This window comes from Alternaria metachromatica, assembly GCF_023757995.1.
Source record: "Alternaria metachromatica strain BMP 0045 chromosome Unknown scaffold_5, whole genome shotgun sequence".
In the NCBI taxonomy this organism is placed as follows: domain Eukaryota; kingdom Fungi; phylum Ascomycota; class Dothideomycetes; order Pleosporales; family Pleosporaceae; genus Alternaria; species Alternaria metachromatica.
Genome location: NW_026055496.1, coordinates 273868 through 300021, shown reverse-complemented (window position 1 = coordinate 300021; position 26154 = coordinate 273868). Strand labels below are relative to the sequence as shown.

At 52.5% G+C, this 26154-nt stretch overlaps 10 protein-coding genes across 10 annotated transcripts; 6 read left to right on the top strand and 4 right to left on the bottom strand.

Annotated features, from left to right (window-relative positions):
- Positions 1 to 944: 944 nt before the first annotated feature.
- CGA1 (Glucoamylase 1 precursor (Glucan 1,4-alpha-glucosidase) (1,4-alpha-D-glucan glucohydrolase)) lies at positions 945 to 2151 on the bottom strand (the record flags this gene model as incomplete). Its single annotated transcript, XM_049329975.1, has 4 exons — positions 945 to 988; positions 1038 to 1594; positions 1643 to 1985; positions 2034 to 2151. 4 exons carry the CDS (start codon positions 2149 to 2151, stop codon positions 945 to 947), a joined length of 1062 nt encoding a protein of 353 aa, XP_049190471.1.
- Positions 2152 to 6006: 3855 nt separating this feature from the next.
- On the top strand, positions 6007 to 7725 carry J4E83_003034 (uncharacterized protein; the record flags this gene model as incomplete). The annotated part of the gene is made up of 1 exon (XM_049329974.1): positions 6007 to 7725. One exon carries the CDS (start codon positions 6007 to 6009, stop codon positions 7723 to 7725), a length of 1719 nt encoding a protein of 572 aa, XP_049190470.1.
- Positions 7726 to 8724: 999 nt separating this feature from the next.
- J4E83_003033 (uncharacterized protein) lies at positions 8725 to 11308 on the top strand (the record flags this gene model as incomplete). The annotated part of the gene is made up of 5 exons (XM_049329973.1): positions 8725 to 8778; positions 8937 to 9079; positions 9350 to 9434; positions 9485 to 9779; positions 9831 to 11308. 5 exons carry the CDS (start codon positions 8725 to 8727, stop codon positions 11306 to 11308), a joined length of 2055 nt encoding a protein of 684 aa, XP_049190469.1.
- A 1084-nt stretch (positions 11309 to 12392) lies between these two features.
- J4E83_003032 (uncharacterized protein) lies at positions 12393 to 14918 on the bottom strand (the record flags this gene model as incomplete). The annotated part of the gene is made up of 1 exon (XM_049329972.1): positions 12393 to 14918. The coding sequence occupies one exon, from the start codon at positions 14916 to 14918 to the stop codon at positions 12393 to 12395; it is 2526 nt and encodes an 841-aa protein (XP_049190468.1).
- Positions 14919 to 15600: 682 nt separating this feature from the next.
- On the top strand, positions 15601 to 16616 carry J4E83_003031 (uncharacterized protein; the record flags this gene model as incomplete). Its single annotated transcript, XM_049329971.1, has 3 exons — positions 15601 to 15855; positions 15911 to 16156; positions 16203 to 16616. 3 exons carry the CDS (start codon positions 15601 to 15603, stop codon positions 16614 to 16616), a joined length of 915 nt encoding a protein of 304 aa, XP_049190467.1.
- Positions 16617 to 17131: 515 nt separating this feature from the next.
- On the top strand, positions 17132 to 18088 carry J4E83_003030 (uncharacterized protein; the record flags this gene model as incomplete). Its single annotated transcript, XM_049329970.1, has 1 exon — positions 17132 to 18088. One exon carries the CDS (start codon positions 17132 to 17134, stop codon positions 18086 to 18088), a length of 957 nt encoding a protein of 318 aa, XP_049190466.1.
- Positions 18089 to 18114: 26 nt separating this feature from the next.
- Positions 18115 to 19332, bottom strand: J4E83_003029 (uncharacterized protein; the record flags this gene model as incomplete). Its single annotated transcript, XM_049329969.1, has 2 exons — positions 18115 to 18550; positions 18638 to 19332. The coding sequence occupies 2 exons, from the start codon at positions 19330 to 19332 to the stop codon at positions 18115 to 18117; spliced, it is 1131 nt and encodes a 376-aa protein (XP_049190465.1).
- Positions 19333 to 21144: 1812 nt separating this feature from the next.
- Positions 21145 to 22849, top strand: J4E83_003028 (uncharacterized protein; the record flags this gene model as incomplete). Its single annotated transcript, XM_049329968.1, has 4 exons — positions 21145 to 21707; positions 21759 to 22139; positions 22193 to 22643; positions 22691 to 22849. 4 exons carry the CDS (start codon positions 21145 to 21147, stop codon positions 22847 to 22849), a joined length of 1554 nt encoding a protein of 517 aa, XP_049190464.1.
- Positions 22850 to 23429: 580 nt separating this feature from the next.
- J4E83_003027 (uncharacterized protein) lies at positions 23430 to 24215 on the top strand (the record flags this gene model as incomplete). The annotated part of the gene is made up of 3 exons (XM_049329967.1): positions 23430 to 23519; positions 23568 to 23742; positions 23794 to 24215. 3 exons carry the CDS (start codon positions 23430 to 23432, stop codon positions 24213 to 24215), a joined length of 687 nt encoding a protein of 228 aa, XP_049190463.1.
- Positions 24216 to 24710: 495 nt separating this feature from the next.
- Positions 24711 to 26069, bottom strand: J4E83_003026 (uncharacterized protein; the record flags this gene model as incomplete). The annotated part of the gene is made up of 1 exon (XM_049329966.1): positions 24711 to 26069. The coding sequence occupies one exon, from the start codon at positions 26067 to 26069 to the stop codon at positions 24711 to 24713; it is 1359 nt and encodes a 452-aa protein (XP_049190462.1).
- Between the last annotated feature and the right edge of the window lie 85 nt (positions 26070 to 26154).

The window sequence follows — 26154 nt, the reverse complement described above, 5'->3', positions numbered from 1 at the left end:
GGGCCGTGACCCTTGCTCATTGTGAGACTGACCGCGCATGTCCACTATCACTATCGTCACAATAACCGTAATGAGACTAATCGCATCACGTCGTATCGCATCGCGTCACATCGTAGATCGATCTGTGCCCGTATTCCAAGGGCAACAGCAGCCGAACCAGTTCGTCTTGGCCGGCCCGAATACTGACTTGCTATGGAGAAGGGGGGGAAACCAGAGTGTCGGGTTTGCCAGAAAGTTGTCCATGTTTGTGTGGGTGTGCACGATGCTGGTTCCCTTGCTTTGTTCCCGTAATTGTTCCACGAAATTGTCCCTTTATTTCTTTCTTCCGGAGACAAGGTTGCTCCCGCACTCTGGGGTCCGATTATGCAAGGTGTGCGAGCATTGACTTGTTGGCTGGGACCGAATTGATTGGCATGGCTTAAGTCGTTGCGACTGGGACAAGACGATTTGTAATATGATCTGATGAGGGGAGATGATTGGGAGGTTAAAAGTAATTCATCATTTCACTACATATCCCACACATGCTGTATACATACGAAGGCCAAAAAAGTGCATGCTGCGGTGAAAATAGACTTGGAAGAACAGGTAGTATTAGGAAAAAAGCTTCTTTTGGCAGCCGCTGTACACACGCTTCGCACGCCGTTGGAAGATTCTTTATATCAAAGGACACGTTCCAATTCCCAATCCCTCGTTGGGCCCAAGAAAACGTTAAAAGAAATAAGAAGATGAAAAGACGCTTCGCTGGTGGTGTGTTCCATGGTCTCTTCAGCCCGCCCGCAGGGTATCAAAGAGGTAGCGACCCAGGCCTGAGCAAAACCACTTCTCGACAAAAGAAGCGCAAACATGCAAAGCAATGTCCACAAACGCCTGTGGAGGACATGAGGCATGCAACCCGTGATTCGAGATCAGTTGGAAGATGTTCGTTTATCCTGCCGCCATTGCACTTATATCAAACCGCACAACCGCAGGTTCTCCTGGATAATAATATCTAGAACATGTCAGCGTGATACAAGCATAGTAGTGTTGGGTAGTCGTACCGTTTACTGCAGCCATGACGAAGCGGATCTGCATAGTGTCTGTGGCACATGTGAAATGCGTATAAATTTGCTTTGTCTCGTGTTGGTTGAGCGAAACGAAGCGGTTCAGGATGTAGTCACACGCAGCAGCGTAGTCTGGGCCGCCCTCGTAGTCGGGGAAGTAGTTCTTCATGGGGCTGACGGGCAGCTTCTCCTTGAAGCGATCGATCTTGTTGAGGAACAGGATGATGGATGTCTTGACGAACCACCGCGAGTTGCAGATGGAGTCGAACAATGTGAGGGCTTCTTGCATACGGTTGACGGTCTCGTCCTCGAACAGCAGCTGGTCGTATTCGGAGATAGCGACGAGGAAGAGGATGGTGGTGACGTTCTCGAAGCAGTGTATCCACTTCTTACGCTCAGATCGTTGACCACCGACATCGAACATGCGGTAGGTAAGATCGCCGATGATGAAAGTGGTTTCGGTGATACCAGTCGTCTTGACACGCGATCGGAGCACGTCCTGGTCGTTGGGAATGTAGTCGGGCGCGGCGATACGGTCGATGGAGTCGAAGTAGCTGCAGCAGTTAGCGGTGTTGCGCATTCATTGCACAGAGCATGCTCACTATTTAGCAGAGTCGTTGAGCTGGTACTCGCGCGAACGCTGGAAACACTGTTGGACACCGGCGTCCTTCCACAGGACTGAGATGGCGTTTCCAACCTCCGGGGGCAGGCTGTCGCCCTCAATCTGTGCCGGCTGCATGAAGATGGTCTGGACGTGGTATTCGGCGCGCTGGTCGTCGAGCGGCAGCTCGAGCGACTCCATGGCCTCGAGGATGACGCGCATCGACTGGACGGTGTTGCTGAAGATGATCTCCTTGAACGACTCGCGCTCGTCGCGTGAGTATCCGCCCTCGTGGATGAGCTTCATCTGCTTGAGGATGGTCGACTTTCCGGACTCTCCGGCTCCTGCGCGCTGTTAGAGGCTGGCGACGTGGCGGGCGTCCCAATACTGACCGAGGAGCAGCATCTTGATCTCGTTGCGCTGCATCATCTTGTCGCGCTTGAGCTGGTTCTCAATCTCCTCGTTCCTCTGCTTGCCCTCCTTCTCCTCTGTGCTCATTCCGCAACCCATGATGGCGGTAGGGGACGGTGTCCGGGGTGATTATTAGGGTAGGGTGGGTGATGTTCCGTCGAGGCCGGCCAATGCGGAAATCTGGAGGGCAGAGTCAATAGGAGCTCAATGGCAGACAGCGGCGGCGTCGTGCGAGTGCAGAGGGTTGGCGACTTTAGCCGTGGGCGAGGCGAGGGCAGGCGATGCCGATGTTTGCTCGCTCGCGCTCGACGGTGGCGCTTGGGTCCCAGAGCTCAGGCAGCGGCAGGCGCGACGGGGCGTCGAGAAGCAAAGGGAGGCTCACCTGGTATTACAAGACGACCCCCAATGGAAGGCGCGGTGGGCAGCGGTCGGATGTGGAAGGGATGAGGGTGGAGGACGAAGGTGAAGGGATGGCTGGCGTATGAGCGACGACGAGGCTCGCTTCGCTCCGAGGTCTCAGGGTTGCTGCACGGTCGGCTCGGTGGTGGATCGGCTGGGGGAAGCAACGTTGGCTGCGCGCTCGCCGACGTGTCGCAGCAAGAAACAAGAGGCGCAGAAAAGGGCCGGGAATGGGACTGCAGCGATTGCGACGAAGTACAGCCGTGGATTGACGTTTGGGAGAAGCAAAGAACAAGAGGCGAGTATGAAGAAGGCTGATGAAGGCCGCGAAAGGAGAGGCGCTTGCCCGCGAAAGGAAGCATCGCCAGGCCTAGCTAGCCTGCAGCTGCTCCCGGGCCACTCTACCACCAAACCCTCCGATGCCCATCTTGCAACGACTAGGTGCTAGCATCACTAACATCTTTTGCCGATTCCCCCTGGCTGGTTCGCCATCTTCGCTGCTTCTGGCTGTCCGCTGTCTTGACGTGAAGGCCTGTCTGAGCCCACCCACTGCCGACCCAACACCACACCCACCAGACGTGCCCGCCTGTTCGTCCGCCCGTCTGGCACCTGTTCGCCAGTTCGCTCACCGTAAGTTGGCCTTCGCTATTGGCCGCCGGGCACAGCAGCTCTATTCGCTGCAGCTCGCCCGCTCTTGCTGCAGGCCCTGGTGTCGCCTCCTCAGCCTCTGTTGCACTACGCTGTTTGACATGGAAGCGCTGTCGACAACACCGCCAGATGCGACTCCCGTAAATCCCGTCCCGCCTGAGTCTGACTAGCTGCGCTTCTAGAAGGTTTATGGAAATTTTGGACCCATCGAAAGAAGAGGGCCTTGACGCTTGGAGCCGGCAAAGCATCCAGGCACGGTGCCTTGAAACGCCGTCGCGTTTGGCCTCTCTTTCTCACCCGTCCTGTCTTGCATCTGCAGGCAAGGTCCCGGCCTCGCACTGCGTCGCTCTATCTGCTGCTGTTCTACCTCCATCAGCAGCCCGTGGTGGTGCGCTGACAGGTTTGGTATCACGCTTCTGCCAGCCACTCGAGTCGCTCCTCGGCCAAGCACTGACCGGGGGGCTATTGACTCTAGTCCCCTTGCGGCTAGCCCCGCAACACACGAACATTCGCCAAACGTCCGTCGCATCGCTTCATCTCCCCGACTCGCGCGCTTCGGCCAATCATTGCGCAATCAGATTTTTGGATTTTCCCAAGTATCCTCGCCTCGCCTTTCTGCCGTTGCACTCGGCTGCCTGCTCGTCATGTCGCCTCAGGTCTGGGTGGATGCTGGATTTATGCTCTTCTGGGGTACTCAGAACTTATGAACATGAACGTGTCGCGGTCATGCGACTGCCATCTTCGTCCCGTCCTTGACGAAACTATAAATCACTAATCTGACTGGCAGCCGGGGCTTAGCCGTGCCGAAGACACTCTGTCTGAATACTATACTTCTTACCAGCGTTGTGCTGTTCCAGTACCCTTCTCCTGGGATGATGCATCAACAGTCTCAACTTCTGTCTCAACTCTTGCGCACAGTCCTGAGTCAGACTGACGGGAGGACCCACGAACGACACGTGGGAGCAATGACCGCCCGTGAATGCCGCTGAATAGGGGGACAGCTCTGGCCACGCGAACAGGTGACTACGTTTACACCTCGTCCATGGCTCGAAGCACGAGCATTCCCCCAGCTTGTCTAATGCCGAACCTTATAGTTCCACGCCTTTGCAGATACCATATCGTGGTTATATTCGCGTTCTCCTGTTCGATAACTTCATCTCCTGTTATCGTCAAGATCTGCGTCCCATGACGGAGTATGGCTGTATTCCACCTCTTCTCTCCGTGAGCTCCACATGCCTACGCAACATGCAGACCAAGTTACCCGCTTTGGTGGTGACGTCTCCACATAGCGACGACGTTCCTGCGCATTTAGCCATCTGGTAACCGATTTGGGTGGGTGCCGAAGAACATCCATATTTCTCTACTTGAAGCTCTGTTATCTCGGCCTCTGGGCGCCGTTACAAGTCATGCGTACTGCAGTGACAACGGGTAGCTGACGAGCTGTTGTCGATCGCCTTTGTAATTGCTGACTTGCCATGGTATCGGTTTGATCAGTGTGCGATTTGCGCTAAGACTGAAATTGTCATCTTTTGCGCGTTACTCCAGTCTTCAATTAGAAACTGGGACGAATATGGTTCTCTCGAGAGGTAGCACCAAATGTCGCAGCCGTTGTCACGAAGACAGACGATAATGCCAAACAGACGCGCACAGCCAGATGACGGCCCAGAATAGTCCATGACCTCGTCAGTCGAGTTTCGCGTCACCAACGCGAACGAACACCAATGACGCGGTTCTCGGGTAGTCGCTAACGCTGGGCTGCAGCGTGTTTTCGTCCCACGTAATGCACGTAGGCCAAGGCTCGCTTTTGTGTTCTGCTCGAAGTTTATACAGGCGCCGTGCAACGACTGGCTGACGTGGTAGACTAGCCCGAACCCCAGCGCTTAGCGCACGACGCGAGCGCCTAGAATAGCATCTTTGCACCACCACATCTTCGAAGCGACGACTCTCCAGTCAATCAGCCTCTCTCAATTCTGCGAGCGCTTACCATGGGTGTCAATGACCTCGAGAAGCCGCTATCGTGGCGCCTCAGCGGTTGCTCACGCAGGGCTCTGACATGGCGGCTGGCAACGATGCCAATACATATTGTCAGCCTACCATCCCCCACTTAATGGCTTTTGTATACATCAACAAAACTTCATGAGACGGTGGACGCGTTACGAATTTCCTTGAGTTTCTCCCCTTCAATTTCCTTGTTCATTCCGCTGCAGGTTCAGCGCTTCTCCGCATCTTCCCTCATGTCTAGATCTCTTAGTGAGTAAACTATTGTCATACGTCCATCCTTGAAGATGTAGCTAACACTGGTACAGATACTGTACAACTATGCTTATGAGCCACTTCAAAAGGCTATGGATCTCATCAGTCTTTATAATACTAGCTTCGCCGATGCAGGCAGCTCCCACTGTCGCTTCCACACCAAACTCCCTTCCGCAGGCGCTTCAACAGAATGTACCCCAATGCGCACAATCATGTTTACGGTCTTCGCTGGACGAAAGATTTCCCGTAGCATGTTCTGGTCAAGAGAGTCTTCAATGCCTCTGTTCTCGTTATAGTAATGCTGGAGAGTCACTTGGCGAAGTGGCTCTCGGCTGCATCTACCTATCGTGCCCCATGGAAGATGCCCAGGCATCACTCAGTTCAACCTACGGGATTTGTCTGGGGCAAAAGGATGCGGTCATGCCGACCAAAAGTGTTCTCACGTACGTCGTGACGAGCGCAACTCGCACCATGTCGCCGACTATCAGTCTATCAACCACAACGAGCACACCCATCATCACATCCTCTTCACGAATTAAAAGCAGCTCTACCCAGACCGCTTTTGCCGATACTGTTCCTTCACTCCCGTCTGCTACTTCGTCGGCAACGTCTTCGCCTGTCGCAGCAACCACGGCTTCAAACAATCCTCCCAGAATGACACCTGCGCAGATTGCTGGACTTTCAGTAGCTGCAGTAGCAGCTTTTGTTATGGCGATTGGACTGATGGCGCTCAGTGTGTGCTTGCGCAGACGAAAGGAGCGACGGGTGGTTTTCGATGGAGACGAAAAGGGAGAGACTCAGCGAGGAAAGCAGCTTTCGACAAGATTCTCGCACTATGTCCAAGTAGGACACGGTACTGAACTACCGAAGCAGTTCCCCTTGGCGCCTCCGCGAGCTTTTCGCAGGGGCAGCAAGCAAGGCCCAGCACGTCCAGCGCAACGACTCGGGGTGGGGACTTCCAACAGTTCCTCAAATTCCTCATTGCCACTGGATCAGATAGGTCTGGCCATCAGTGCCGAGCTGGATGGCAAGCCCGTGGTACCTCAGAAGGCGCCAAAAGTCGGCACAACGCATCAAAAGGCGCCTCTCGCGACACAATCGCATACCAGCACAGCCTTTCGGCCTGTCAGTACGATGACTCAGGAGACTGTCTTCGAAGAAGATGAGACCTCACCACACCGGAGATCCTCGATGCTGTTGCCCACGCCTCCAGTACCCATTCCTCCGATCCGCGCTCTACAGCCCTCTAGACGAGCACCAAACTTCGCCGTCAACCAGCGTTCAGTAGGACGTGGATCCGAGTTGTTTCTTAATATTCCTGTTCGTCACGAGAGGCCCCAGCCGAAGCAGATTGCTGCGGCAGCGACACGCTCTCATGGTGCACCACTACCACCTCAAGCGCAGCCTGCAACACGCCCGCGCTTGGCACTACCTTTCCAGATGACATCTACAGCCACTTCGTACGAATCAAAAGCCACAACTGCCAGCTCGCGCGACGCAAGCACATCTGGAGACATCATCGACTATTATTTTTCCAGTGGCCAGAGCCGTGACCAGACACCCAAGGCCAGCCCAGCGCGCATCGTCCGCCCAAAAGAGTCACCGAAGACTGTGCATATTAAGTCCAAGAAATCGCACGGTAGCACACTGTCGCGTACTACATCGCGAACTTCGACAAACCTACGCGATTCCCTGAACAGTCAAACATCTTTTGAGACGACAAACGCCAACGACTCCACACCTGAAGATGAGGACGAAGACAAGCAACTGTCGGATGACAGTGCCAGCAACAAACAGCAGCTATCACCTGTCGCTGAGTCGCCAATCTCCAAGCTGCGATACCCAAAGGTGCCTCGGTCTTCAAACCAGCTGGTACCGCGCAGCCCAAAGAGTTCGCCACAGCAGCAGAACTTCAGAAGTCCACGTAGGGCCCCAGACGCGTCAGCACTTCTTCAGAAACGCAACAATGCTCTTCCGCCACTACTACTCGAGTCCCGGCCTAGACTAGAGAGCCCTCACCGAGACCCGTTCACATCCCCGCCGCGTGTGACTAGTCCTCCGCGCAGGGCTCGGTCACACATGCGCAGTAACAGCACAGAGTCGTGGAGCACGACACCTGCTTCAAAGACGGGTATCGACCGTAAGAGTCGCGTGCAGAGTGGTGCTTGGGGTAGAAGCCCAGTCATGTACGAGGAAGACGTCGTGCGGCCGTTGAATGTGAGGAGGAAGAGAGACGAGATGTCCGAGTTGAACATCGGCCGAGACGTAAACGTCGACTTCGATCGGGACGGATTGAAGAGTCCTGCATGGGTACCCCGACTCACGCCGAGGAAAAAGGGCGAGGACCTATTCCTGGAGGTCGGGTGGAGATGAGGAACTGCGAGGTGAAGTTCGATTCTTGATTACATAACCTTTTCTTGTGTATAGATTTTCTTAATGAATGATGATGGTGGAAACGGAGAAGGGGATGGAAGACGACAAGACTGTCATTTCCTTTACATGTTTGTACAGTACGAGATAGATACCCACAGCGCTCATTTATCCTTTTACGTATGTTGAAATTGTAACAATACACTTATTACCTTTCGCATGGTTGACCCGTCAATCAAACAGCCTGGTTGAGCGGCCTTGGTACAGGGACTCCATGGTGTTGAAATGGTGATTAGCCAGCCAGCGGTATATAGCACGGCGGGCGCGCTATTTACCCAACTGCCCTAGCAGCCTAGTCTCACGTCGTCGCAGTCTCTCAGCGCAACCGGAGAATAAACAGGTTAAATGTCCGGCTCTAGTCGAGACATGTGTATTGGGGCTTTCACGATTGAGCCTCATGTACGCAGTTCTGTTTCGGCCGCGGCGCCGATCCCGGGTGTCGCGATAGCCGCCCGGAAGAATTCTGTCGCATCGTGAGTTTTCTGCATGGCGCAACACGTTGAAGCAAGAGTTTGAGAGAGGCGTTCCCTGCGCTATCGGGGCACTGTGGTCCGCCAGTGCGGTCGTTCTCGGCGCATGGCGGATGCAGAGGGAACAGAGGCTGGCCAGGGCAAGAGGTTAGTAATGGACAGTCACTTGCAGCTGCAGCAGCGCGCCATTGACCGGCGGGACGAGACACAGCAAACCATGTCAGCACACGGCGCAGGCTTACTAAAAACAAAACACGCAGCAGGTGGGATGTGGCATGTTGTGGCAGAAAGTGCGGCGACTGGTTGATGTAATCGGGCTTTGAGAGACCCCACTAAAGCGTCCACTCTGGCGTTGTGAGTGAGGCAGGCATGACGGCTAGCCACCCCACTATAACTACAAAACCTAAACACCAGCACGTCTGCGACAACTTCTCTTCTTTCAATCTTTTCCCCATCGACAGATCTGCCCATCATGCCGTACGGAAAGACCGATGAGCTCGCTATCAACACCATCCGCACCCTAGCGGTACGTTACATCCCTCTGTTGTTTTGGAGCCCGCCCCACCATTATCAATAGCTACCCCGCTAGCAGTCCTGCTCCCAACAAAAGTAGCAGCAGCTTGTTGGAGGCTGATGAGGGTCGTTTGAGAGATTCAATGGCTGACTTTTGGTGTTTTCATATAGGTCGATGCCACATTCCAGGCAAACTCCGGCCACCCGGGTGCCCCCATGGGTATGGCCCCGGTGGCCCACGTTGTGTGGAACAAGTTCATGACTTTCAACCCCAAGAACCCCAAATGGGTCAACCGCGACCGCTTCGTCCTCTCGTACGTACTCTTCTGTACTTTTCAACACATATAATGGCAGTCATGGCAGGCTTGGAATCGCGCAATGGTTCTGGGGTGTCTTGGATGAGAAGTTGCGGATCTCCGCGGCGACGGCAGATAAGAGAGCATTGCTTTCTTGATGTCAGCCGCTTTCGGAGATCCAGTTGCGGCTTTTCCACTAGAAACATCTCCGCGCAGACACATTGCTTGCATTGGCGTGGCTGCAACATCCCATGTTTTATCAGACGGAAAAGCTGACTGAGTGCCTAGCAACGGTCACGGATGCATGCTCCAATATGCGCTGATCCACCTCTTCGGCTACAACGTCAGCATTGACGACCTGAAGAACTTCCGTGTACGTATTCAAGATAATTCTACTGCCTGTCAAAACTAATTCCGCTGCAGCAAGTCGACAGCATCACACCCGGTCACCCCGAGTCCCACGACACCCCCGGTATCGAGGTCACCACTGGCCCTCTTGGTCAGGGTTTCGCCAATGCCGTCGGTCTCGCTATTGCTGAGAAGCACACTGCCGCCGTCTTCAACAAGCCCGGTTACGAGCTGATCAACAACCACGTCTACATGTTCTTCGGTGATGGTTGCGCTATGGAGGGTATTGCCAGCGAGGCTGCCTCCACTGCCGGTCACTTGAAGCTCGGAAACCTCATTGCCATCTACGATGACAACCACATCTCCATTGGTAAGTTTGGCAGAAAGTTCAAAAGGAAAAACGAGGACTGACGTCATACAGACGGTGACACCAAGTGCGCCTTCACTGAGGATGTCATGAAGCGATTTGAGTCCTACGGATGGCACGTACTGCACGTCGAGGACGGTGACTCCGACCTCGAGGGCATTGAGAAGGCCATCGCTGAGGCCAAGAAGGTCACCGACAAGCCTTCGATGATCAAGCTCACTACCACCATCGGTTTCGGTTCCAAGCTCCAGGGTACCGGCGGTGTCCACGGAAACCCCCTCAAGGCCGACGACTGCAAGCAGGTCAAGGAGAAGTTCGGTTTCGACCCCGAGAAGATGTTCGCTGTTCCCCAAGAGGTCTACGACATGTACCACAAGCACGCCGCCGAAGGTGCTGCTGCTGAGGAGGAGTGGAACAAGCTCTTCCAGAAGTACGGCGAGGAGCACAAGGAGCTTCACGCCGATCTCTCTCGCCGTCTGACCGGTGACCTCCCCGAGGGCTGGCAGAAGGCCCTCCCCACATACAAGCCCACCGACGCCGCTATTGCCTCAAGAAAGCTCTCTGAGAGCGTTCTCGAGGCGATCCACGATGTCGTCCCTGAGCTTCTGTCCGGTTCCGCCGATCTGACTGGCTCCAACAACACCCGATGGAAGAAGGCCGTCGACTTCCAGCCCCCTGAGCTCGGCATTGGTGAGTGGTCTGGCCGATACCTGAGATATGGTGTCCGCGAGCACGCCATGGCCGCTATCATGAACGGTATGTCCGCATACGGCACCATCATCCCTGCCGGTGGTACTTTCCTGAACTTCGTTTCATACGCCGCCGGTGCCGTCCGTCTGTCTTCTCTCTCACACCAGCGCGTCATCTACGTCGCTACCCACGACTCCATTGGTCTTGGTGAGGATGGCCCCACCCACCAGCCTATCGAGACTCTCGCCCACTTCCGCGCTCTGCCCAACATGATGGTCTGGCGCCCGGCCGACGGAAACGAGTGCTCTGCTGCTTACTACATGGCACTTACCTCCAAGGGCACGCCATCCATCCTCGCCCTCACCCGTCAGAACCTGCCCCAGCTTGAGGGCTCAACTCTCGAGAAGGCCATCAAGGGTGGTTACGTCGCTCTTGAGGACAAGGACGCCCAGATCACCCTCGTTTCCACTGGTTCCGAGGTCTCTCTCTGCTTGGAAGCCGTCAAGACCCTCAAGGACCAGGGTATCACCGCTCGTGTTGCTTCCCTGCCTTGCTTCGAGGTCTTCGACGCGCAAGACAAGGACTACAAGATGTCGGTCATCCCCGGCGGTATCCCATCGCTCAGTGTTGAGGTCATGTCCACCATGGGCTGGGAGAAGTACTCGCACGAGCAATTCGGTCTCAACCGCTTCGGTGCCTCCGGACCATACAAGGAGGTCTACGCCAAGTTCGAGTTCACCCCCGAGGGCATTGCCAAGCGTGCTAAGGCTACCATTGACTTCTACAAGGAGGTCAAGCCTCTCCGATCTCCTCTCGACCGTGCGTTCCAGCAGCTTATCTAAACGTTTGTGTAGCGTAGGATCTGCTTTCTCGAGGTATTTGAGGTTTTGGAGCATCGTCTCTGGCTTTTAATGAGTGATGATATATAAGAAGCGGCAGCCCGCTTCGTGAAGGAGAAGGGAAAGTCATAACCCGAATGTATAGAATTTGATTCCCCCTTTGACCAAATATCCTAAATCTGTGTGACTACGAACTAGCTGACTGTAGAAGGGTGAAGACATCTTCATTACAAACTCTCGTGCATTAACTACAATTTCATATCGAGTGAACGATGAAGCTAGTCAAAATAACTGCAATCGTCTATCGTTTCCGGAAATCCCTAGCGCAAATCTCCCATCTTCTCAGTCATCATCCACCAAGTAAGTTGAGAGCCATGTTCAGTAGATGTAAGCGTGGTGTCGAAAACTCGATCTTTCGCAGATCCAGCAAACATGAGTTGGGCACACCGTAATGGCAAAATCGGTTGAGTTCTCGCGCATTCGCTGGAATGCCACCAGAGTTGAGGCTAATCTCCCGACCCAGTTGTTGCCGGCTCGAATGACGCAGATACCGGTCGGCATATCAAGTAGCTCGTCCCACGTGTCTACTGCAGTGGCTTCATAATCTGGACTGGTGTTGATCGCGTGCTGACATGGGAGTTTCGTGTCGAACCGGCGTAGTGTACCACATCTGTCTATGGCCGCACCCCTGTACCCGTCGACCAAGGGAATAGGATCTATATCAGCGACCCATTTTCCTTTGTCTTGGACGGAGATGACGGATTCGACAAACGATATCTGGTTGTCATGCGCACCTCTTGAACCATCGAAGAGTGGGACGTGATATTCTGTGAAGGAAAGATGCACAGATGTGCTTTCGAACGAGCTACCCTTAGTTCCGTCGAAGCGACGATAACCATCGATGTTCCAACCCCCAATGTTGATCTCTCGTGTTATTGGTTCTTGAGGAGGCAAGAGGAAGGTAAGCCCTGGCTTTCCTATATTTCCTAGGATCCTCCGGAAAGCTCGATAGTACGGCTTCTTCATGGTTTCCAGCGGGTCTTGAATCAACTACAGACGTCAGAAGATACTTCAAATGCACTAGAAATCAACTTACCGCACTGGCTACAAACAGAGAGTTTGCATACGAAACGGCGATGACATTCTTCAGTTGATGCGGGTCGACGTCATGGGTGCCGGACTCGAAATGGGCTATTAATGAGAGTGTACGTTCTGGAGACATGGTGACACGCCAAGTTTCTGAAGCCCAATGTTTGCTAGTCAGAGTAGAGTTGAGAATGTTGGCATCAACAGTAGCATCCGTCAAGCCATCGTAGATCAGGGCTGCTTTAGCAAAAGCGGCTAAAGTTTTCGAAACTCTAGAAGACTCTGAGATGCAGATATGATGTATCAGGTTAGTGGGGCTCAGAAGGTCGTTGTCCAGACACCACTGAAGGTCTTCGATCGTAGCATCCGAATGGTCTGGGACGAAGACATCCGGTATTTTACGAGCGAACAACGCTGCCGTCGTCGTATTACCCATGACATGATGATACACGTAGTCGTCTGAAGGCTCTGTTGCGACAATCTTTATGCAATCATGCCAGAGGTTGAACTTCTCGTCCATATCGCGAGTAATCACTTCTCCATCCGGGATGGCAACGCCACAAAGATGTTTGGGCACCCATCTATGATGAGGCGTATTCTCCGCTTGCCCACATGGCACAGGAATCAAGGCAGTAGCCAAGAGGTAGTACCGAGAGCCATTCCCGTAAGCGTGTGATACGGCAACCGGCCGATGAGTATTCTGGTCGTCTTCAGCATCAGAGACATCCACGTCATCCTCTAGTATTTCGGCCTCTGATTCAAAAGAGTAGTCAGAGTCACTTTCTCCTTCACTATCGGTCTGATCATTAACAGCTGCCGTAGAGTACTCGGAAGATATCCGATTTGCATGAGGCTCTTGCTGGGGAGTATCTTTAGCCGCCGGACGTTCTACGAGGGTCTCCGGTGTATTAGGTGTTTGCAATGACAGGCCTTCGAGTGTTGTGGTGGCTGTGGACCCTGCTAAGCGTGGAGTGTTCGGAGCGCTACTTCGACAAGGGGGTCGATCTTTATCGAGAGCTGAGGATTCGTCTACCCACGGCGTACCGGGTTGAGTATACCGTATGATGTAGGCATCTGATGGAATGTTCTCACTAGTTAGGAGTTCCGCTTTATGACGAAGGAACCTAATCTGCGATTCTGTATCCCTGAAAAGCGACATGAAGTTTTCGCCATCGAGTAGGTCGAAGAGAGCTGCAGATTGCTCATCAAGCTTGCGCGGATCATTCGAATTGTACAGCAAACGAAGAGCCCTTCTGCGACCCAGCTGTATCAACCTACGAGTCATGTCTTGAGATCCGTTGAGAGGATTGATCAAAGCGGAAGCGCCATCTCTCAGTATCTTGAGCAGTCGCTTCTCGTGCAGAGACCCTAGCTGGGACATGTTGACTCTGTCGACCAGAGATATAACAGCTCTAGCAACCGACTCGCTTTCAGATTCCTCATACCTCCATTCTTCAAGCAAGACGGCAAATATCACAAGATCAAGCTGAGCAAGTGTCAGTCGACACTCGGCCCCAAGACCTCTCTCCACCTTGACTGGATGGCCGTAGTAACGTAACTGCGCCAGCGAAAGGGACCAATAGATGCTGTTTTCTCTCCCCGTGATGTCTGGTCTTTTCGATACACCGATGGACAATACACCACCTGTATCAACGAGTGAATCTCCCATCTTTACTTCGACCATCTCTGGGTCATAAAGGCTCAGATCTGGATAGAGATGCCATGCGGAGAGACCTAATAGCGCAGCAGCGTCTTGAACAGCCTGTGGTATTCCTGAGATCAGCCTTTCCATGGTTGTGATTGCTATTTTCCAAGTTTCAATGACGCTCGGAAAAACTGCTGGGCCACCGGGCGCGGCGAGATCGATGTTCTTGAGTATTAGCTCAAGTTGCTTTTGTTGTCGGCAGAAAACATCGTCGGCAGTACGTAGCCAAGCTCTTGCACTAGTATCCCAAACGGCGAGTTGAGACCGGGAAATATCTTGTCCCACTGCTGCCGCTAATGAGAATGCGACTGGTTCCTCGTTGTCGACCTTGCGCGCTATTTCTCTTTTGCGCTCTGCTACTATCTCGACCCAGATCGCAATAGCTTCAGGCGCTGTCCACACGCGAGCAAGCAGACACGCCAATAGATGAACATGCAAAGCGCACTTTGATGAAGTAGCTGCCGCCCAGATAGAAGTCCCATCAATGCCAGTATAATCGCCGAAGAGTGTGCCAGCGTATGGTTCGGATATGACTTTCGAGGCTTGGGCGATTTCGGATGCTCGCTTGCCATACGCCTCCAAAAGCGCAGGTGTTGCCGGACAAATGCCATCGAAGAGCGCACCTAGCTGCCTAGCTAGAACGTGAATGGAACCGAGCTCGGCGTCGTCTTTGCGCTTTGACGTGAGTACGTTTCCTAGTGCCTGGTACTCCTTTGGTGCCTCATACTTGACTAGGGTAAAGTCGAAGTTAAGGTTTGCTGCAGCTACTGTTACTTCGTTGGTCGCGGCCGCCAGTGCAGCTTGAAGTCTTCCTATGGCCATTAGGATTTGCAAAATAGCATACGTAAGACAGTAAGATGAAAGCAAAGACGAAAGCCTTGTTGGGCGGAGTAAATGGGGGTGATGGCCCTTTTGACCTCTCTAATGCCTCAGCCTTGAGCTGCACTGCCCCCCAAACCATGAGCAACTTCTCATCTGCCTCATGAGCTCTAGCCACTGAGGGAATAAATCTTGTCTGTATAATGCAGACTCAGCCTTGTCGTCATTATACTTAGAGATGCGTCTCTCTTGGCTTCCAGTGGCGCTGGACGACCGTAAACACAAACGAAGGCCATCATAGATAGGCTTGAACATGGCGCTAACATGGAGATGGCTTGACAGCCTCGTACGGTCGACTATTGGTAGCCTTCTCTCGACTCTCTGCAGATGGTCCTACAACCAGGAAGCAAACGATTGGCTGTGCGGCTAGCCTTGTGAGCAGGCTGTGCAGTCGGCCAGCAACGAGATGGCTTGGTCCACATGTACGATCGTTCGCTTTGGATAAATGAGATGCATGCAGGTGGTAAGGTCAGAGAACGAAATGTCTGGTTGGTTTCAAGGGAATGTCATTCATGCGGGCTGAGGGGAGTCGCAGCGCGCAGTTACGACATCGGCGGGCTCTCCTCCGAGGCCGCCGCATCATCAACTTTTTGCGACATCATCGCCAGCATCACCACGCATAGCCATGATGTCTCGACCCGACGATGACAACGCTTCCGCTAGAAGTATCAGAAGACAGCCATCGTCGCGCAGCCTATTCTCCGTCCCTACTCCAATAAAGCAGCTGTTCGACCAGTTCCCACTCATCACGTATCCCGTCAACGACTTCCCACAACGCGCACCACAACATCACGACACCCATGTACTCTATGTATTTACTACTAATGGAGGAGCAATTCGAGGCGCACCATCGCATAACCCAGCGTGCTTGAAGTGGCAGGTCAGTCCATGTCGACAGGTGCCCATACCCCACCACCAAGCTCACATTGTCGCAGGCGTACCTCAAGTTTTCCAAAATCCCCTTCAAAGTCGCTTCGGCAAACAACCATGCCTCTCCCAGCGGCTCGCTACCCTTTGTAATACCGTCCTCACCAGATCCTTACAAGCGAACACAGCCTGTTCCCTCCAACAAACTGCAACGATGGGCCATGAACAACAGTGAGAAGGCAATAGAAGAGCCTGGAGATCCGCGCTACGAAGCATACCTAAGTCTGCTAGACCATCGGATACGGAGAGCTTGGGTACGTTCATCACAGGACGACTTGGCTCACGGCTAACATATCCCAGCTCTATACTGTCTACCTCTCTCCCAACTTCACCACCATCGCCGAACCTCTCTACATCCTGCCAAGCTCCCGCAACCCCTTCGTACGCCTTACGATATCCCGCGAACTACGTCTGGCTGCCGAAACCGAACTGCTCAAGTTCTCGAGCATTATCAACGACGAGACGCTCTACAACCAGGCAGACGAGGCATTCGCAACACTAGAGACATTGCTGGGTAAAGACGACTGGTTTTTCGGCGCGCAAAGACCGGGCTTGTTCGATGCTAGTGTCTTTGCGTATACACATCTGCTATTGGATGAGCAACTGGGCAAGGGTTGGGTGGACACGCGTTTGCGCGACGCGCTAACGACGCGCACACGCCTGGTCACGCATCGAGACCGGATACTTGCTAGATACTTCGAAGATGGGTCTTGAGTGTAGAATGATACCCGGGAGCAGTAATGGAGTGAACGCTGTACGAACCTCTCGTCGAATTCCAGTCAAGGACATCATGAAACAGCGACTATGCGCATACGCGAAGCGTACCGTAGCTCTCAGCAGCTCGGTTCATGCCATCTTGGAAGGACCGAACGCATGTTGAGTGAAGTTCGGACGTGGCGGACACCGGGGGCCATTTTAGCGCGAGCCAGAACCCAGCAGATGCAGATGTGACTCACGCTACGGAGAGCTGCACGACACATCGCCTAATTGGGTAATGCTGGATACATGCTGGGCGTGGAGAGGGCGTGCGGAAGAGTCATTGGCTGAAGCAGGCTGGCATATAAGACTTCTTCAGGCACCGAGCAGGAAAAGCATCAATCCTTAGGAACTTTACCCCACTTCAGATCTGCAGTAACTATTCGTCATCTGTTCCTAGACCCAGCCAACCAACTGCCATCTACAATCAGCGAACAGTCTTTCATTCCGCCTTCGAGAGCACCATTACCAACATGACTCAGCCAACATCCATCGATATGACTTTCGACACGTCCCTCATTGACGTCAACGCAGCTGCCAATACCTCCTTCTCGACCACTGAATCGGACTCAACTGTGGATGGCCAACAAACAGCAAAGCGTACCCAAACCTTACAACCGACCACGGCTCCACAAAAGCCTTCAACTCCAGTCCAGCACATTCCGACTCAAGCCGCCTACGACCAATGGGCTGCCATCTACGACACCGATGGCAACATGTTGCAAGCGATTGACGATCTAGAGCTCCAGGCCCTCCTTCCAGAGTTCTTATCCCAAGTCAAGAACAACACTGCAACAGAACAAGAGCTGCGTGTGCTGGATCTAGGATGTGGTACCGGACGTAACACGGAGAAGCTTGTGCGATACGATTGGAACGGGAAGAGAGTGGAAGTCACTGGCCTGGACTTCTCGCAGGGCATGTTGGATGTCGCTGCGAAGAAGCTGTCGCCGTTGTTGAAGGAGAAGAACCAACAAGGGGTACGGTCCAGGCTAGAGTGCTGCGACTGTTTTCCAACTGTCGACAATCCATCAGCCTCTCCGCTACCTGCGGTATCAAACCTGCGACCCGTCCATGCCGTCACATCCACTCTAGTCCTGGAGCACATCCCACTGAAGGATTACTTCGCCACGTTAGCAGCATTGCTCTTACCTGGTGGCACGGCGTTGGTCACAAACATGCACGCGGACATGGGACGCGTCAGTCAAGCTGGTTTCGTCAATGCAGACGGTGTCAAGGTTAGGGGAAGTAGTTATGTCTACACAGTGGAAGAGACTGCCGCGGCAGCCAAGACTGCGGGGCTTGAAGTAGTTAGTGTTAACGAGCGGGAGATGAGAAAGGGGGACGTTGAGGGCGGTGCTGTGGGAGAGCGGGGTTGGAAGTGGGTCAGCACAAATGTTTGGTTCGGAATGGTCTTCAGGAAGACATCGTAAGCTGTGTAACAGCAAAATTCGTAATATCATGAAGCGTGGTAGCTAGGAGGCATCTTCTCCTCGTCGTGCCCTCGCATACTTCCATCCATATTTTGCGTCGAAGTTTTTGATCCACTTCTTCGCAGTTCTACGAGGTGCACTTCGTCGTCCGCCTTTCCAATACCCTCTAGCGTCTCGTCTACCGTCCTCGCCATCGTTGTGTTGAACAAGCTTGCATCCAGCATGCTTCTGCTTGGCTTGCCTCTCCTTTTTGATGGCCGATTGGGCGTGTCGTCGTCTTCGTTGGGATCGGTGTTGTTTTGCGTTGTGCCAAAGCACTTGGGTACCAGCTGAGCGAGGAGTCTTCGGAAGGCTGGCATAGACACGCATATTATGCCAACATTGATCTCGAGGATGGAGTATACGCCGGACATGAGGTTATCGTACATGGGGTTCGTTGATGTGGCGTATTTGGCGACGGCGCTGAGGCGGATGCAGGAAACTATGATGGTGCTGAGACATTTTTGTTAGCATGCGATGATATCGCATTGAGAGAGTGGATTGACTTACATGCCACCGACGCCAAAGATCGCGCTGAGGAAGACCTTTTTACGCGAACTGAGCTTCAGCGTCATCAGGTTCGGGATCGGTATCAGGACTATCGCAACGTCCAGACCGATATTGAATGCCGCTGCTACCAGGTAGAACAAATTCTGGTTTATACAGTAGTCCGGCGTGCTCGTCCCGTCCCATGAAGTCCATACTGCAGAGATGGGCCTACACGCAAATGTCATCGTGAATGCGAATGCGATGGTCCAGAGCACTGAAATGACGATAAACACCCAGATCCATTTTCGGGTCGTTTCCGAGGGAAAGATGCGAAGGAAGAAGAATAGGAATGCGAGCTTGGTGAGTCCACAGCAGAGGAAGTAGGATATTTGGGAGCCGTAGGTCAGCTGTTGAGCATTCAGTAGCCGTCCACGCGTTGAGTATCGTCTGCTTACCCTCAAAACCTTGTAGATATCGCTATGGGGAACTACCCAAGTGTCTTTCCCGAAACCAAGCTTTGGCGTGTAGCATTGTATCACCGTCACAGGGAGACAAGCTGCTTCAGCTGCAATTGCAAAAACATCGTCAAGCCCGAACGAGTCTTGGCTGATTGCAGACCACGTGCGAATGGTGACGGCGGCGAGAGCAACGGAACCCGCTGTGATACCGGTCAAGAATATGACGTTGGATCGGTCGCGGACAGGCCTCTCGCACATGGTGGAAGTGACGTTGACAGCAGCTGTTGTTCCCCTCAGGTCAGCGCAGTTCATGTAGAGTCTGGTAGGGATTCTTACTGAGAGATTCCTTGACTGAACATGCGCCACCCACACAGGTCTGGATGGCCGCGTTTATGGATTCACTGTCACAGATACATTGCACGTCAGTGGGTGCGCATGTCCTCTGGGCAATGACAGCATTCTGGAAGCATTTTGCCTAGTACTGTCAGGGATAGACTCTTATAGAAGTGGAGGAGGAACCAGGACTTACTGCGCATGGCGGTAGCATGTTCAAGCCATCTTGTGCTAGAGTTCTATGCACAACGCTACTCAGTGTTGTGAGTCCTATGACGAGTACCTCGTTCCACCGCATGTCGAGTAGTATGAAAGATCCAAAGAGGGTGAGCCACAAATATGACGACCTGTCGATCCTCGTTCAATGATCATTGATACATATAGTATACGATGGTGGTGAAAAAGCAGAAGAAAGGCAGCCATGGCCGAATGCCATCCCGAATCCTGGGTATCGTCAGCACGTTTCCGTACATCCTTACCAGCATCCCGGTATTCGATATCCCAGTTGATATTCAGGAGAATTTGTTTCTGCTTGACCTGCGTAGGATTCGAGGCGAACTCTACCGAGCAGGCTGCATGACAGACGTGCCGTCCCAGGCGGCTCGGCATCCGGGGACTACCGAAACGGTTAATGGGATCAAAAACCCTAGCTGAATTGAGTCCTCGCCGAAGTACATATCGATGCGGAAGTTGTTTTGTGAAGATGTAGTAAGCCGCGTAGTGAGTAATCCGATCAATTCTTAGGATGCGTGGCTACGCCAGTGTACAAAGGCCCGAATGCCTACTACACGGCGTTGCCCTCACGACCATAGTATTCCTGGCGCCATGGGAAAAAAAAGATGGAGAGGCGTTCAAGGTTGTGCATCCATCATCGCGGTTTCAGATCCTATTGGCTCCCCGCGGAAGTCCAGATATCCACACAACGTCAAATTGATAGTCGAGACGTTGTTGCAAGCTAAGAAGCGGCTCTTGGACTTGCGCATTTGTAGACTATAGTCTCATGCCTTGTGATTATGCATCTCCGGCGTAATTGAGGCGGCGTTGGGGGACAATAGGCGTGTGGAGGGCTGGCTTCGCTTCGCTTCGTGGCAGCGTGAGGAGACTGTAGATAAACACACGAGTAAGCTGCGTCGATAGTCGACAGCAAAGTTAGAGAAATCACAAGTCATGCAAAACTCTGGAGGCGGCAGGCGGGATAGGCGACACGGGACGGCGGCTGAGCCTGCTATGAACAGGGTGTTACAATTAGGGTGCTGCCGTGGACCCCCTTGCAAAAGCAACCCCCATTCGGCCATTCCGAGCGCGGCAGCATCCTTCCGACTCCCCGCCACATGGCAATGAGAAAAAGCGATGCTGGACAGTCTGGACACATCAGATTGAACAACGAATAGTTCGCGGGTTTCCTTAGCGACTTTTGTTCAGCTGGCGAAGCTGAGAACATCACCAGTTTGCTTTTGGCGACTCGTGCAAGCGCACACCATGGCCAGAACGCGAGGGTCTGCGGTACGCCCCGGCACTTGCAGCGTGCCCACAGTAGAGAGACCCGCATTTCGGCATCGTCTCTCCTTTCAGTATGCTGGGACGGCCTGTTCGAGTCGTAGCTCGCTATCGGGGGCCTGAAAGGGTTGGCTGCAGAGTGCTGCAGTTACCGATGAGCGACGATGGAAGATAATTCCGTCTGTACCCTCCACCATCGTTCGCGTGGTGTTTCTGTCCTTCAACGTCGGGATATGCAACATGACGCTTCTACATGATGTTTTTCTGGGTGCACATCTTCGATCTGTCCTCTTGATCTACCTTTCTACATCTTTCGTCTCATACTATCTCGTCTGGACCATCTATACTCGAACCCTCCATCCACTAGCCAAGGTTCCAGGACCATTCTGGGCATCGGTATCACGAACATGGCTTATGTGGCACCATCACAAAGGCGACATTGAGATTATCGAGCGCGTTCTTCACCAGAAATATGGCCCCATCATTCGAATCGCACCCGATGAGGTAGTGACGACCGACACCACGGCCATTCCACACATCTACCCGGTTCAAAAGGCCCTACAAAAGACGGATTGGTACAATCCATGGCGACCATCAGGACTAAACAGCCAGCCGGATTTGTTCACGCAGACCAACGAGAAAGCGCACGCAGCGTATCGAAGGATTGTTGGAGGTGTCTATTCCCTTTCCAGCATACGGAAAAACGAACCGAATCTGGATGCGACCTTGGAACTCTTTCTTGAACGGTTGGGTAGCTTCGCCGATAGCAACGAAGCATTTGACTTTGGTCTTTGGCTCGAGATGTAAGTTACAAATTAGCTTTCACCGATTTCACAGTCTAACTTGTGAATAAGGTACTCGTTTGACAGCGTCGGAGTCGCCTTCTTCGGTCAAGCCTTTGGTTTCCTTAAGGACAGCATCGATTACAACAACTACATCCACTCGGTCCATCTTGCAATGCCATTTCTTACCCTTCTGACAGTCACTCCGTACTACATACGACCGTTTCTGCTTTTGGTCGCTGTGTGCATTCCGAGCTTACTGAAGGCTGTGCTGGCTGTGGAGGATATCAAGAAGACTGCAATCATAGAGACGAAGACAGCTACCGAGAGAACCCTTGAAGTGACGGGAAAGCGACCCGACTTACTTTCTCAGCTTCTGGCGATTGTGCAGGAAAAGGGAGAGAAAGTAAACTACTCGCACAGAGAGATCACTTCGGACATGTGGGTTGCAATGTATGTGTACTGACAGAACAGCTACCGTGGAGTATCATGCTGACTGTTATTAGTATGGCTGGAGCTGATAGCACGTCCATCGCAATGCGCTCCGTTTTCTACTTCTTGATGAAGAACCCCGAGAAACTGGAAAAGGCGCGCGCAGAAGTCGATGCGGCCTTTGAGAACGGTACCCTCTCATCACCAGTACAGTACAGTCAGGTATCTTCTCTTCCATACCTCGTAGCGACTGTAAAGGAAGCCCTGAGATTATTCTCTCCATTCTCGGTATCGATGCCTCGATATGCTCCAAGCGAAGGAATCACTCTGTGTGGGAAATACATCCCAGCAGGCTACACAGTTGGAATGAACCCTTCAATCGTTTCGCACGACAAAAACGTATTTGGAAAAGATGCGCTGGACTTCGTCCCCGAGCGATGGCTGCAAAGTGAAGATCGTACGCGGGCGATGGACAAGACAATCCTAGGTTGGGGTGCTGGAACAAGGACATGCGTTGGAAGGCCTGTGAGTATACCATGATCGCATAGGAGAAAAGTACTGACAATAGACAGCTCGCTTTGACACAGATTTACAAGATAACTACCGAGGTACTGCATCGGTTCGACTTTGAGATGGCACATGACAAGCCGTGGAAGACACACAATGCTTCTTTCAACGTCCAGACTGGTGTTGAGTGCAGGTTCAAGCGAAGAGGTTCGACTACACCTTAGTCGCTCAGAGATAGTCAGTATTGCGGTTACATAGGCAAGACCGTCGCAGTCTAGAGTATAGGCGATATCAGAGACGCTTAGTCATCGCCGCAGCCGAAACGTACATTCAGAAGTTGTATGCAGTGTACTGAGATTTACATGTTGTGCGCGTTAGACCTTGAAAGACCGCCTTTAGCAGCTTTTAGTGTTGTGTTGCTCCAAAGAAATCCAGGCCTCCCTATGGTTGCCAAAATCAATAAGATGATTATGTTAGAGAAGACGCCGACAGCGACCTAGTTGAAGATGCGGTGTCTTCGTCGGTCAGCTTTTGCTTCCTCAAGAAGAGATCTCGGGGTGCAGGGTCCGGTGTTTTACCCAATCAAAAGTCATCATGACGTCAACCTCCGTTCATGGTCCCATGTGCATTCTCAAAACTTCGCCATTTGAGACGCCGATAACTTTTCCTAAACGGCGATTATCATCGGCGAATTCGAAAAGCAACTGAGATTAAAAGCAAGGAAAGAGTTCATATCTCCAAGGCCTTACCAGTAGCACCATCAGTCAACACTCAGAAACGACATCATCCAGAACACAACACAACATGGACTCGCTTCCAGTGAACAACAAAACGGCCGGTGAGCCTGAGAGTGCATACAACAACACACTTGAAACTGGTGCTGGTATGACTCAGGTAAGCATAACTTTGCTCGTATAGTGACTACGCTAACCAATTGTACAGAACTTCGCGCCAGTCAAGAGGATATGCGCTCACCTCAACGCCTTCCACGCATACGCTCACGACCCCAAGCGCGATGCAGTCGAAGCAAACCACTACTGCGCGCACCTGAACGATGAAGTACGCCAATGCATTCTCTACGACTCACCCGAGAAAGGCGCGCGAATCATCGGTATTGGTAAGCATCCTACTTCCTCAACCGCAAGACCTCATACTAAACCAACCCCAGAGTACATGATCTCTCCCAAACTCTACTCAACCCTCGACGCCGAAGAGCAAAAGCTCTGGCACTCCCACGTCTTCGAAGTAAAGTCCGGAATGCTAATCATGCCGCGTCCAACGGGCGTACCAGAAGCCGCATGGGAGATAGCCGAGAACAAAGAGATGGAAGAAGTTGTCGAGCTATACGGCAAGATCTACCATCTCTGGCAGACTGACCGTGGTGACAAGTTGCCGCTTGGACCCCCGCAGCTGATGACGAGTTATACGGCGGCGGATCAGATGCCGGATTTTGAGAAGAGGTTGAAGGAGAGGGATCAGCGGTTTGATAGCGATTATCAGAGGAAGAAGGGGGTGAGGGAGTATATTGAGGTGCCGAAGATTCATGAGAATGCTGATGCGACGTGGGCTAAGGGAGGTGTTGGTCATTAGATGGGGATTGTTGGAGGGATTCGTATTACTGGCGAGGCATTCGTGAGGAGGTGGCGATGCATGGGTGAGGGTTTGGTAAGATGCGAAACGGGTGTTAGCACGGATGAGCCAGATATGTTTTCGATAATGAGATCACACGCTTCCAGTACATCATGAATGATCAGAATCAAAAGGAAGTAACGTTCTTCATTAATGACTGTACTTAATGCCTTTTCAGGCCCAACAACGCCGTGATAGCCATACAGTAACATACACAATAGAGGGGCTCCACCCCACCCCTCGAGCCCAATGAATTAGCAATAAGCATACCGTAAGTGTCAATTAAGGAAAAAGCCAATGTAACAAGTATCTCAGCACATCTGCTCGATCTTCGAAGTTTAGAGCCAGCTCTTTAACCATGAAATGCAACCACCCTGTCAATCCGACATATGGACAATAATATACTCTCAGTATTCAGGCCCAATTTACTCCACCCATTCTCTATCAAGATTCCCCTCATTCAAGAAACTTCCCCATACTCATATTATCTTTGGTTTGCTCATCGGTATACCTTTGCCTGAAGTTTGGCGGTCTCCGCGTTGCACGATCATCAGAATTATCTGGTGGACTGTTACGCGACCCCCTGTGCGAAACAGTCGTTGAGGGGCGTGTGGTCATCGATAGATTCCCCATAGAAAGGGTGACAGCTGGATTCGGGTCCGAACCTGTGGGTCTCGATCGCCGACCGGTATTCTCTCTACGCTGATCAAGAGAGGGTAGATTGGCAGGCGCAGGTCCCGGTCTCCACCCAGTACGTGCCTGATCTCCTCTCGCATCGAGGGACGCCAAAAGTCGTTGGTTTGCCGGGTCAACAGCGGCAAACGATGGCCGTTGTTCGCCGCGTCCGACATTTGTGGGCGGCTGCATGGCATATCCAGTCTGCGGATCGTCATATCCATAAGTTGAGGACAGCGGCGGGCGAGGTTCCAGGACTCGAGGCACTTTTGTGTCACTTCTTTTCGGGTTCTGTGGGCGAGATTTCTGTGGGGGAGGTTTCGTGACCCGAGGCACTTTTAGGTTACTTCCTTCAGGGTTTTGTGGGTTGTATTCTTCAAACTGTATGTCCATTCTCTTTGAGTTCGGAGGTTCGCGAGGTTTCTCTGTGCGAGGTTTTGTGACCTGAGGCACTTTTAGGTTACTTCCTTCAGGGTTTTGTGGGTTGTATTCTTCAAATTGTATGTCCATTCTCTTCGAGTTCGGAGGTTCGCGAGGTTTCTCTGTGCGAGGTTTCTCTGTGCGAGGTTTCGTGACCTGAGGCACTTTTAGGTTACTTCCTTCAGGGTTTTGTGGGTCGTATTCTTCAAACTGTATGTCCATTTTCTTCGAGTTCAGAAGTTTGGGCTGTGGTGAGCCGTATGATAGTAGGGTTTCTGGCTTCTCCCACGTTATACTTGCTGGAGTCTCCGGCCTCCCAGAAGATAGCGCCGTCTCCTTAATCACCCTCTGCTCTTTGTAATTTCTCTGATAGGCAGCATGGTGGTTCGCTTTCTCACGCAGCTTAGCCTTCAGATCTGGGTCATGTTTCGCCCCTTCTTGATCGACTATCCTCTTCTGCGCATAGTAAATGCGTTCCTTGGCATTTCTCTCGTCCTTTTCCTTACGCAGGTCAGCCCCCAGTTCTAGGTTATGTTTCGCCTGTTCAGCGTTGTCTGATCTCTGTTGTCGCCTTTTTTGGTTGATGGCTGCTTTCTGCTCTACGGTCCGCTTCGGCCGAGGTTTTGCTGGTGCCTTATTCTTATCTTGTGCCCCACGCCTCTTGTTCTCCTCCCTATCGTCTCCTCCAGAGCCCCTGCCCTTGCCTGGTAATCCGCTCATGATGTATACTTATGTAAGAGAGGCTTGGGTTTCCAATTGTGTAAGGACAGGGATACAATTGCGGCCGTTGAGCGTAGTCGTGTCT